Here is a 12,586-nt window from a genome sequence, read left to right as displayed (position 1 = left end):
GGGGAATTGGCATTCTATCGCCTGCCATTTTATACGTCTCGGGCCCAATATGATCCTTACAGCCAAATTAGAAAGGTCGTTGGTGTCAAATTCATACACAAGTTTCACTTAGAGGATTACTAGGCAAGTGCTGAGGATGACCTTGAGGTCCAGAAGAAAATGCATTCCAGATTGCCCCTCGACACTATCAGGATAAGTGAAATTTATCAGGTGCTAGATCAGGTGAAGGAAGATGCAGATTTGATACAACCTGAATTCGAGAATATAAAGGATCAGCCTATTCAGTTGCTAGATTGGTCAGAGCTCGAGGTGGATGATTTGAGTATCTTAGCTAGACCAGTGTTGAAATTCACCAAGCACTGGATTGACATGCAGATAAGAAATTTGGTGGAGGAACATGTTCATCTAACATACCAGCTAATGGGAAGTTTGGATTCCCACAGCAAGGCAACGGAAAGCTCTTCACAGGTCCAGGCAGGAAGGGAAGCTCGAATGGATAAAGGAAAAAATGCCCCAAAGAGACCAAGGACAACAAAGAAGAAGGATATCCAGCAGGAAATCCCACAGGAGGTTCAACGGGAGGTCCAGCAGGAAGAACCTCCACAAAAAAGAGCAAGGAAGGAAAGGGAGCATTCACCAGTTAGTTCCTCGAGTGAGCAGGAAGTAGAAATGTTTCCACATACCACAGGTCCACTTCCAGTGAGCATGCTAGCACCCGATATACTCAACATCAATGCCTCACAAGGACACCGTAGACCGAGAAGTCAGAGGCAAGAAAGTCCCCCACACCAGGAAGAAGCCCACCAGGATAGCTTCGTGGAGGCTATCCTTGGTGAAATGGAGGAAGAATCTCAAGAACAGGAGCATGCAGAGGATCATAGCCACTCCATCCCCGCTCTAGACTGGTTGATAGGCAGGCTGGGGAGTGAAGCAGAAGGAGGAACCAATCCTGCTCAAGAGTTGGAAGAATTATTGAAGAGGATGGATCAGCTAGTGGAAAGAAAGGCTCCCCGGAAATTTTCCAAGGTTGTCAAGGAAGAATCTAGATCCCGGACCTTGCACATTGTTGAGCCTGCAGTGTCTAAAGATAGAAGTGAGATCAGGCAAGAGGATTACGTCATCAGACAGATTGATCTTGGCCACGCTTCCACAGGTCAAGTAATGGGAGACTTTGAAGAATCTTCCTTGGCCATGAAGGAGAAATTGTTGGAATCTAAGGCGAAATGTAAGTGGCTGAGGGAAGAAAATAGAATCTTATGTGAATACGTCAGGAGTTTCAAAAGACCCCTCAGGGAGGTAGGTCCTTCATTCACTCCTCCTTCCTCCCTTCCCAAAGAAGTGGTTGATGATGTAGAGCTTATTAGAGCAATGGCGCAAAATTCCCGGGAATGGGTAGAGGACGTTTTATGCTGAGGCAGGAAAATTCATCGAGGATCTAGCTCAGCTTCATTCGAAGTTCGTGGCCCTCCTAAACAGATTGGAGACAGCAGAAGGATTATGGGAGGATGTAGACATTTACCAGGACTTAACCATTCCGCGACTCAGGGCTCTGACGAAGACTCCAAGGCAAACTCTGGTGGACAAGAAAGTGATCCAAGAAAATGAAGCTTATGACTTTCCCCGATGGTTCTACGCCATCTGCTCAGGAAAGAACACCTTTGACAAATTCAGCGTTGACTCTATCACCTTGAAGGAGTCTATCAGAGGGGTACAAGAGGAAATCCTTAGTGCAATAGAAGCATTATTTGCAAAGAAACTCAATGATGAAGGAATAACGGTGAACTCCCTGAAATCTCAGTTGCACGATTTCTTCTTCGTAGGTTCATTTCCTAAGGAACATTTTGCAAATGTTTCTTCATTCTCCGGTATAATGAAGAAGACGCGGGAAGTCATGGCGGAGTGGGAAAGCTTCTTTTCCAAGAGCGAGGAAGAAATTGCCTTGATGGAATTTAACATTGAAAATGTGCCAAGTATCTCCATCGGAGAACTAGAAGTTGTCGTCAGCAGATTCATTGCGTACGCCATAAATGAACGGGATAATGGTCGTCCATTTTTGGACGAAAGTCTTTTGGCTGAATAATAGTGGCACACTTATCACTGAAGGTATTTTGACTAGACGTGGGTCCAGTCAATGCATGTCGCCGTCAGAGAGGGAATCTTCCTGCATGCCGCCTTCTCATTGTGGTTTTATGACAGATTCTTTGTGCATGTCGCCATCACCAAGAGAATGATGAGCATTTATGAAGGTGTCAGTTATATTCTGGGCATAATCAACATCATGGGGCACATTTAATGTGCTAATGGGCGCTATTTAATGCTCTTTGAGTTAATTGTATATGGGCATAATGGGTTATTAATTGTCGATTCCCACCTTGTTGCACCTTGAGTGGGAATCTTCTAGGGTTAACCCTAATTAGGGTTTGCATGGCCTGAGGCCTATATAAAGGGGTGACCCCCCTCATTTGTAAAGTGGGGGAGAGATTATTTTGTCTGAGATTGTTGCATCAGGATTGTGAAGTAGCCAACTTAATGCATTGTTCGAATTTTGATGGTGTATTCTTGTTCTACTTTGGCAATCTGCATGGTCTTGCTCTCTTCGATTAGATTAGATTTGCTTATGTGTTGTTAGAAGAACTGGATTTGATAGGAGAACTTGTTGCAGAATCCAAGCTCATACTTTTGGCGTGCAATTGATTGTTGTACGCCGTGCAAAGTTAGCCTGAGCCTATTGATGTGTATGTGTTTAACTTCGGTCATCAGTAGAGATTGTTCGATCCGATGGTCTGTATTGATGATCTGAAAAGCCTCCACGCACCCTTTGAAGATTGCACAGCCTTCGTGTAGTTGTGCTCTACTGGCGAAACGAAGAGTGGTTGGATTTTGCATAAGTAATCTTGTCTCCTGTTCTTAGGATTAAATTAGCTTTAGCATAGTTTTCCTCCACCCTACTCCTATTTACTTTCTGCATAATTGAAAACATAAAAGATCCAAAACCAGAACTTTCATTGCAAATCATCCGTACATAAATCTTTGAGCTTGCACACGTAAGGCCGATTGGGTTATCAGCAAACCCATCAAACATCTGAGTCACGTCCACGCACTGAAGGAACCTTGGGATTAGCCGTTTGAACTTTAAGCAATCCTAGCACACGGACTAATCTTGATCAAGAGAGGATAAGGTGACCGTTGGTGACTTTATTCTGTGTTAGACGCTGTCCTAAAAAACACGTCAACAGGTATGACCCCCAAAGCCAATTTCATCTAGCAAAAAATCAAATAGCCTTTCCCTAAAAAATAGCCTCCCAAAAATCCATCCTAGAAATACATCCCTCCCTCCCCTGCCTTGCCATCCCAAAAACTTTTGAAAATCATCACCTTGAGTAAAAAGTTTGGCAAGATACTGTAAACTAAATACGGGCAGTGATGTTACACCCAAAGGTTCATTATGTCCGTTTCCAAAGATCATTCTAGATAATGAGACTGTAAAGAGTAGAAATGGAAAAGCAATGACAAATGATACATAAGGAATAATACCTGCAAATCTCAAAACAGGTGCAACAACAACAGACACATTTCCTTCTTTTTTGTTTGAAAATCTTAAATCAATCTCTGTGCCACCAAGATCTGCAATTGAAACAGGAACCTGTGATACATTATGGTTTAGCATAGTATGTCCAGAAAATCAGAAAACTTTTTCAGTTGTAAAATAGCATCATATATAATTTGAAAATTGTAAGCATAACAACAAGTACAATAAACTTCTAAGTTACCAAGGAAAAGAAATTGTTCTCAGAATGATATTCATATAATCATTCAAATTATATACTGTAATTCAGATGCACAGTAGAATTACCTCTTCCCAGTCTGGAGGAACTGTAAACGTATATGGAATTATTGGACTCCAACCAACACCATGACCTCCTGACTTTGCCTCTGGTCTGTGATATGTCCTCATGCCTGTTCAGTGTTCAGTGATGCCTATCTTTTATTTAGACAAAAGAATCAACCCAAGAAAAAAATGGATGCTTCATTAAAATTCTGACTACAATCATATTTAGTCAAGATCCTTGTTCTTAGGCATCTATCAGGAATGTGATCCTTTTCTTGTTCACACTTATTTTCCATACTGGCTGAATCAACTTAGTTGGTCACTCTATAAGTCTACCATGCAGGATCATTGTTTTTTCTCATTACTTGTATGATAACTATACAAGAACAAGCTGATCCCTGCAAAATCTTTTCAGCTTACTGTAATTACAATGCTCAGACTATTCTCCAATTTACATCATCTAATGAAAATAAAAAAGAGTTCCACATTCAATATGTGTCATGTTTTCTTTCAGTACGCATATGTGTAGAGACATACAAAACAAATTATATGTTTAAACTCCCATGCCTTCATCTGTAGACTATCGTTTTTGTGTTTATATGTGCAGGCCTACGTCAGAAGCATATTGTAGGGAAAAAGTGCATATATAGTTTGGGAAAATGTTGAGAGCCCATATTATAGGAACAAATTCTGCACGGTTAGGCATCTCATGAAAGTTCTCCTAGTGCTGTCAAGTCATTATGAGTTTTAAAATCCTCTGATGTGGCCAGAGTCAAAAGTACATTATGCTGAGAATAAGGATACACTTTACTTAAGAGAGTGGATAATTAAAGAAGATTTAGAGTGTTACTTCTAATGCATTTGAGCAATTGTTACCATGGAATATCAGTAGAACATAAAAATCATTTTGGGCTGTGCCAGATGGGAAATAAGAATTTATTTCAACTTTATTCCATTTGAAATAACAAAAAGAGCTTTTTTCCCCTATTTTTGTGAATTTCTCAGCAGATTTTAGTGTCCCAAATACATACCTATTAATCAGATCTGATTTATTATTTTTATTTGTCAAGTCAATCCCAATGCCAAGTAATGCTACAATGATCAAAATAGACATATGTTTTCCGTTCATTCTCTGGGCATCTCATGCATTATTTAAGTTTATTTTGTGCATTTATGTAATTATTTTATTTGCCTAGTTTTTGCCAAGTCTCAAGTACAAGTCAAAATTTTGGGCTGCTAAGTTTTTGCTGAGTCCAGGTTTTTAAATTATGATAAAATAAAAATCTCCTTCAAAAATGACTTAGAATATGAAAACCTGGTTGTCAGACCCAATTTGAGTGGCATGTCATAGCTGGTTCGTTGGGACAAGTAATATTTTATTTTAAAATTTGAAATACATGTGGACAGGTCAGCCATAGAAGAAGAGAGTTTGTCTTTTTCTCCTAAAACGGCCTATTCAAGCAAGGTATCCAGGCCTTTTCTCTCACGCCTTTACTCAACTGAGGTTCTTCAAATCTGAAGTTCTTTGGTGTCTTCAGGCACCTCCAATATCACTATTTATTGCACTTTGGATGGTGTATTGCTTTCTTGCTTTGAGGAGATGCTTGTTGATCTAATGGCAAATGCTTGGTGATTTTTATAAAATAGTATCAATGCTAAGTGTTAGACCCTTGGTTCAAAGGCCACCTTGCTTTGCAGGAGCTATTACAAACTCAAGAAGTGAAGATTGCATGACAAAGGAGCATCCCATGATATTGTTGACATGGTGAGGCCAAGTTTTGAAATTTTCAGACTGAGGATGACTCCAAAAAAGATTGGGCCACTTCTGTCATCCCAAGTTAGGGCTTTTATTGCACGAGGAGAGAAGCTTAACAAACCCAATACCATCTAGACATTGAATCTCAGGATATAACAACTCCAAGGAGTTCCTCTAAAAAAGTCAACGAGGACTAGGAAGTGGTCAGTTAAGGCCAACATGTGACAAATTCCAATTGGTGAAGTTTTTTGAAATCCAGTTATTTTAATTATCATTTTTTGGAGACAAAGTTTCCAAATTATTTTGGAGGCCATACCAGGAAAATGAAGTTGATACTTGGACTTCTTTATATTGTTAGAAAGCTATTTCTGAGATCTACCACATGGAGACGAGAAAGAAAGTCTTTGTTGTAGGAGCAGATTGTGCAAATATAAAATAAGATTTGAGCAACTTTTTCCAAGGAAGAGAAAGAAGCCTTTGAGGATTGCAAGAGAAGCAGATTGTGTGAATAAGATGGAGAAGGGTTTGCTTGCTCGACCACTAATTGGGACCAACTATCAAGCTTGGCTCAAGAGATGAAGTTTGCCTTGATGGTAGAAGGTTTATGGAGAGTTCTAGATGTATCTGAAGTTGAGCCAAAGGATGAATGGAAAGTTTTGGAATACATGAAGTGGAAACACAAAGCTAGGGTGATGATTGTAAGACATGTGCGTTGAGCTTCAATTCTAAGTGGTCAACAAGGAGTGTCCAAGGGACGTGTGAAATATGCTAGGGAAGATCTGCAATACACCTGATGGTAACCAAGCATACAAGCTTGAAAGCAAGTTATATGAACTTGATCCTAGAGAGAATGGTAAGATTGAGAATTATCTATCAATGATCAAAGACATTCAGCATTTTTTAGGTGAATGCAGAGAGGAAAGTCAAAAGAAGGATTAGCAACTAGTGGACATTGTAATAGAAAGTCTCAAGTCACCCTACGAGTCTTTTCTCTCTTCCTTCATTTTAAACAAAGTGATGTTTAAATCTCAAAGTAAGTGGATTCTTGATTTTGGTTGTACACATTATATGTCTGATAATGCTTCTCTTTTCTCATACCTTAGCTTCCCAAAGAAAATAAGGTTTCCATTGCAATTTCTAAAGATGTTAGGCATGATGTTCATCATGTTCTTGATTTGGGGATGAATATGTCATTTGTATATCCAATAACACAAGAAGGAAATAAGATAGAGTTCCAACTAGATAAATTTATTGTGAAACCACGGTAAGCAGATACATGGACAAGAAAGAAAAGTCTTATAAGTTCACAAATTTGGTGAAGGGCCTTTTGCAAGAGTTTCAAGACCAAATGAAGATAGCCTACCATAACATAAGAGGCTACATCTCCATTTTTAGAGTACATAACTAATGGGATGACTAAAAGTGGTAGAAGGGCTTCCATTAGTAGAAGCATGCTAAGGTGTATGTGAAGGATGTGTATTGAGAAAACATCACAATCTTTTCCCCGAAGTAAGGGCTTGGAGAGCTCCCATGTGTAATGTCCCCTATTAGAACGCTACCTGTTTCCCACTAGTTACATACATCATTTAACATCATTATGTCTTAAAATAGGTTATTGAGATTAGAAGTATATATGATGCAATAAATAATTAATTAAATTTAGGGTTCGCCCTCACTTCTTCCCTAACTCCATGGAAGATGGTGGAATTACTATGCTAGGGCACTTGGAAATAGTCTACGAGCAGGATCCATCAAGGTTTCTTAGGAGCATATGTTTATGCCCATCTTGGGACTCTCCCTCAAGGCTTCAGAAATATATGTCCTTACCCATCTAGTGACCAAATTACTCTGCCTTTCCCTACACAAACCCCCTATCCTAGTGTAGGCATTAGTAGAAGACTAAGGACTGGGCTATATATATATTAGTCTTTCACGTACTATGAATGTATATGAAATTAAATTAATGTCACACATATTGCAGTCCATATTAATATTACTACTAAATTCTGCATAAGAACATTATCAGGCTTCATATATTAAGCATACATATTCAGCACATCCCCATGCATACCACCAAGAACAAAGATGTTACTGCTTGTAACTTAATAACAGATCTGATCTGATCAGATCGATGGTGATTCACTGAATGCTTTGATTCCTTTCCTTTATATCTCTCAATGTGAGGGAGAGGTCACACCTCTTCATCATGTATGCCCTTTGGCAAGAGACACGCCCTTTCATCGCTAGCACCCTTTGAAAGAGTGCAACTCTTCATTATTTCTACCCTTTGAAAGGGACACAACCTTTCACAATCAGATCTGCACTTATTTAAATCTGCACTTCTAATTCCCAGATTATTCCCCCTTCAAATGAGTTCTCTTCTCCCTTTTATACCTCGTATTTGGGGGAGTCACAACTTATCATTTCATGCCTCTTGTCCATTCATTAACTTTAATCAAAATTTAATTATATTTTTTTATATTATACTTTAATTTTTATTCTTATTCTTTTGTATTTAATTTTATTATTAAATTATATTTCAAAGTGGGGACATTGCACCACACCACCTTATCTTATTCATTCTTATCCATGCTACATGAATATGTTAAGCACATCATCCACTAATCACAGTCTCCTATGTGTTTTTGTCCATAGACGAACTCTTGAACACAACGTGCCCACTAGACACAATAACATAATATGGATGTCCACAATTGAAATGTTTTCCTAATTTCATATGCTGCCCTCAAAAGAACAAACTAATCGACCTAGACCCAAAATGACACCAAGGCCCAAATTTGAATTTTACACACTACATCACAAGCCAAGCTTATAGGCCTTACAAACTAATCTGGAAGAGACTCAGATTTTCCCCCCTTCTGACTTGGCACGAGTGAGGTAGTAGCTCTGACCCCCAATCCCTGTTGCATCCCTAAGGCCATGCTATCCTCTCACTCTAGCATGCATCTATCTGTAACCGCAAACCCTAATCTCCAATGGCTTTTTGACATGCATCGGGCCACAACACCAAACCCCAATCTCCAATGGCTCTCTGGCATGCGCCCGGCCGCAACTCTGACCCCCGATCTCCAACAATGCTTTGGCATGTGTTAGAAGGAAACCCCAACCTTGGCCTTTGGCAACTCCTAGGGACAAATCACCTTGGGTGAGAAGACTTTTACTAGTTTTTTGAAAAAGGGACATGACAAGGCCATAACTTTTAATCCAAAAGATCCAAAAGGCCATTGAGGAGCTTTTTTTTAAAATTGTAAAGTTCAAAAAGATCCACCCGACAAGCATCCTTGACCCATAAATTAAAGTTTATATGTTTCATAATCCGAAAACCACATTCTTTATATAATTAACATTAGGTGCAAGGTTGAGACACCTTTCCTAACACAAATCTTGTGCATCTCTTATTATGTAAATGTATATTCGGAAATATGTCGATGTGTGTCATAACTATTCATATATTTGTAATTCGGTAGAGGTCTAGCACTTTTCCCAACTCATTTTGGACTGGCCTTGACCTTTGTCCTTAATGTGATAATCTAGAGATGAGGTTTACCAATAAAAAGGAAAAAAAATCACAGAGCGAAAATAGCATATAGAAGAAGTGCAAGTCTAGAGTATTTTATTATTGAACATTTTCCCTGCAGCAGTATTTAACCGCTGCATGATGTTTCTGTGTTTCAAGAGAATAAGCTGCATTTTCCCTCAGTAAGAAAGGGTCTGCTTCTTGAGCAATATTGTTTGGCTGTCTCCTATGTTTTATTTTTTGTATGTCTCTGCTTCGTTTCTTTAATAAGATAAGCAATTGGGATTAACTGACAGTTTTATAGTTGCAAGCGTGTATAATTAGTTATATTCACTGAGAAATTCCGTAATTCTTCTTTCCTCTCATCTCCTACTCCCTAGTTTGAGATTGCATTCATTATAGTTACACTTAGTCCAAGAATCTATAATTTTGTTGCACATATATTGCCACGGCAGGTCATAAGATTATACCCCTGGTTCGACAAAGGTATAGTTTAACCCTACAATAATAAAGACACCCCCGCAAGAGCATTGACCGAAGTTCAATTTTCTCCCGCCACACTAAAAAGATTCATATATACAGAAAAGACCTAGCCAGTTTGTGGACTAAGAAATGTGTAATGGTTCCCCACACGGCAATAAAGGTAGCTCATAACCTCACTTAAGATTTACCAAACGTGAAAAAGGCCTATAATTCCCCATAGATAGGCTGGCCCATAACCATGGCAGTCCAGCAATATGTGGGCTAAAAAGTGTTGAACTAAGTTAAAGCATGACCAATCTTGTCCCACACATAGAGAGATAACTCATAAACTCACCCAAGATTTACTAAGAACCCATAATTTCAATCAATAATAAAGTCTGCCCAGAGCCCCAGCAGTTGCAGTTGCGGTCAGTTTATGCACAAACATAAAAAAAAATCATGAATAACCCATCTTACACGCACACAGCAAGAAAGCTGGCTACTAACCTTGCCCAGGATTCCCAAAACCAAGAAAAAAAATATTTTTCATAAATGAAGTAGAAATAAATGTGTGTGTACATTGGTAGTGAATTAACTACCCACCTGTTTGTATGTCTATGCATCTTAAATTGTTGTTTATAAGATTTGTTACTTTTAAGTATTTCAGGGGTAACAATTTGCTCTAGATATATCCAAACGCACAGCTTCAACAGGCGAAATTATGGTCAAGGTCTGTCTTACCATTTTCATCTGGTGGGGATAGGCCTGGAACCCTTCCCGCCAACTGTAATTGTTTAACTGCCAATGCCTTTTCAGAGAATCCCACCATCGCAGCCAACATTGGAAAACCCAACATGACTGTAAACCTTCTGCTAATCTCTAATCCATCTTTTCCATTTTCCTCCTCCCCCGCAACTAAAGGGGTAGCCTCCAAAACAGGTAGTCTGTAATTTTTTGAAAATCTGGTTGATGTTTTGATAGTGCAAGGAGATTTGAATCCAATCCTGCTGCCGGAAATAAAAGCTTGTCGTCGTAGAATTAAATGGTATTTTGAGAGGCTATCAGACCAGGATGCTGCTCCCAAAATTTTGGTTTCATAGTTACAACCCGCAAGAACAATCATTGTGGAAATCCTTATTGATGGCTTAAGCAAATGAAAAATGGCTCATTAATGGGAGCATTGGAAGGATGCACTTGAAAAACACCACGACTCACAATGATTATCAAATTTCTAGAAACTTGGTGAAGAGTTTTTGTATTTTGGATGGGCGGCATGAATTTTCGAGGAATGGAAGAAAATGAATGATTGTGAGCCAATGAAGGAGAGTGTTAGGATAATGGACATGACACATGTCGAAATATCAGAGATATTGAAGGTGCTCTAGATACAGTTTGATGCTGACTAGGCATCTGCTTTTTATATGGAAAGTTTTGCTATTGATAGAATTTAACTTAGAGGATATGAAAACTAGCAATTGTATTTTGGAGTCTCATGCTGAAAAAAGTGTCCATGAAAAAAGTGTGGAAGGTCAATTAGGGGAAAAATTGATATATTTTTTTTAAGGGTAAGATTGTGTAATTGTTTTTGCAACAAAAGTTTTAATGGAGAAGTGATAATAATATTTGGTGAAGTTTTTGCTATTGAAGTTCTTTCATGCTTTTAGAACTTGCTTTCTCTTTAGTCTTATAGCTCTTTTGTTTGTTTTTTATCTTCCTTTTGCCCCTAGATCTTGTCTATCTATTTTTCTTGTGTTCTTCAGCAAGGGAACTCCACTTATCTAATTTTGTCCAACCTCTTGCATCACCCCCTTTGCTATCCTCTTGCCTCAAAATCTTTTTTTATGTCCATTTGGTCAATCTTTTCCATCTCCTAAGTATTGTTTATTGTTCCTCACCTTCTACGGTTAGCCTTTTACAAAATAGGGTTTTGCCTTTTATATTGTTGTTCATTTTCCATATTTTCTTGTAGTGTTTTGTTCAAATAACCCACAAGGGCGTTGATCAAGGCAAACTTGTTCTTAAGATTTTATTTTGCAAGGTTTAGTTGTTGATGTAGCCAGTTAAAACATAACCAATATATCAAGGAATAATCAGCAATAACACAAGTCTAGATCAAATCACCTTCAATATTCTTCTGCAACTTCAACCATTCTCCATTACAATGAAAATATCCCTATTTTAAACAATCACCAAAAATTTCCTTTTTGGGCAGATTGTTCAAAATCCAAAAATTGCCATTTAAGGAAATTTTCAAATCTATCCCAAAAATCACGAAATCTTCTAGAAATCTGAAAAACATTCCCACGACACAAAAAACAACTTTCTAATCTCAAAAAGATCACGAGCTCAAAATTAACTAAAAAACTAACTTTCTAAAAAATCGAAAAAAAAGAGTAAAAGCCAATTTTGAGGCCTTAGATGAAGGAATCTGGCCCTGAAAATTTGAAGTTTTGGGGGCCCTACCAAACTTGGTTCAAATGGCAATCCAATCAACTCCTCAAGATCTACATCCACGTAAAATTTCAGCCCAATCGGACAACCGAGTCAAAAGTTATGACCCCGCGAAGTCCCTGCATCATTCTCCTCTGGTTGAAAAGAATGCAACTCCTACAAGTGGGTGTCCTCAAATTGCTGCCACTGACCTCGATCCAACTGCTACAATTCCAACTCTGTAATCCATGTGCTCTCTGCTAGTGCTAATCCATCCCACTATACCAAGTATCTATGGTATTCTCCTTGTCGAGTGCGAACAGTCTTCTTGTCGAGAATCTGTGCAATCTTCTCCCGTTTCTTACTAGGGAGTGTTCGCTGCCAATCTACTTCCTCCTCACCGCCATCATCATGAATGTCACCATGAAATGTGTATAGATCAAAAATATTAAATACAAGAGAGATAGCAAGATCAAGTGGTAAATCAACATGATAAACATTGTCATTGATCTTCTAGAGAACCCTGTAAGGACCAACTTTCTTATATTTTAACTTGTGGTATGTCCCTATA

The 12,586-nt window shown here is 38.6% G+C and overlaps 1 protein-coding gene across 2 annotated transcripts in view; it reads right to left on the bottom strand.

Moving 5' to 3' along the window:
- The window catches only part of LOC131057364 (psbP domain-containing protein 4, chloroplastic), a 48,064-nt gene extending 37,162 nt beyond the window's left edge, over window positions 1–10,902 (bottom strand). Inside the window, exons 1-3 of one of the 2 annotated variants that reach the window (XM_057991507.2) lie at window positions 10,327–10,897; window positions 3,854–3,957; window positions 3,535–3,643 (exon numbers count right to left, since the gene is read on the bottom strand). In XM_057991507.2, coding sequence (XP_057847490.2) covers window positions 3,535–3,643; window positions 3,854–3,957; window positions 10,327–10,708 — 595 coding nt within the window. In that variant the 5' untranslated portion in view covers window positions 10,709–10,897. Of the gene's footprint in view, window positions 1–3,534; window positions 3,644–3,853; window positions 3,958–10,326 lie in introns of both variants that reach the window. The other variant, XM_057991508.2, reaches the window with a different exon arrangement.
- Between the last annotated feature and the right edge of the window lie 1,684 nt (window positions 10,903–12,586).

Source organism: Cryptomeria japonica, chromosome 5 (assembly GCF_030272615.1).
Source record: "Cryptomeria japonica chromosome 5, Sugi_1.0, whole genome shotgun sequence".
In the NCBI taxonomy this organism is placed as follows: domain Eukaryota; kingdom Viridiplantae; phylum Streptophyta; class Pinopsida; order Cupressales; family Cupressaceae; genus Cryptomeria; species Cryptomeria japonica.
The sequence above is the reverse complement of the archived record's forward strand: the minus strand, read 5'-3'. Positions and strand labels throughout refer to the sequence as shown.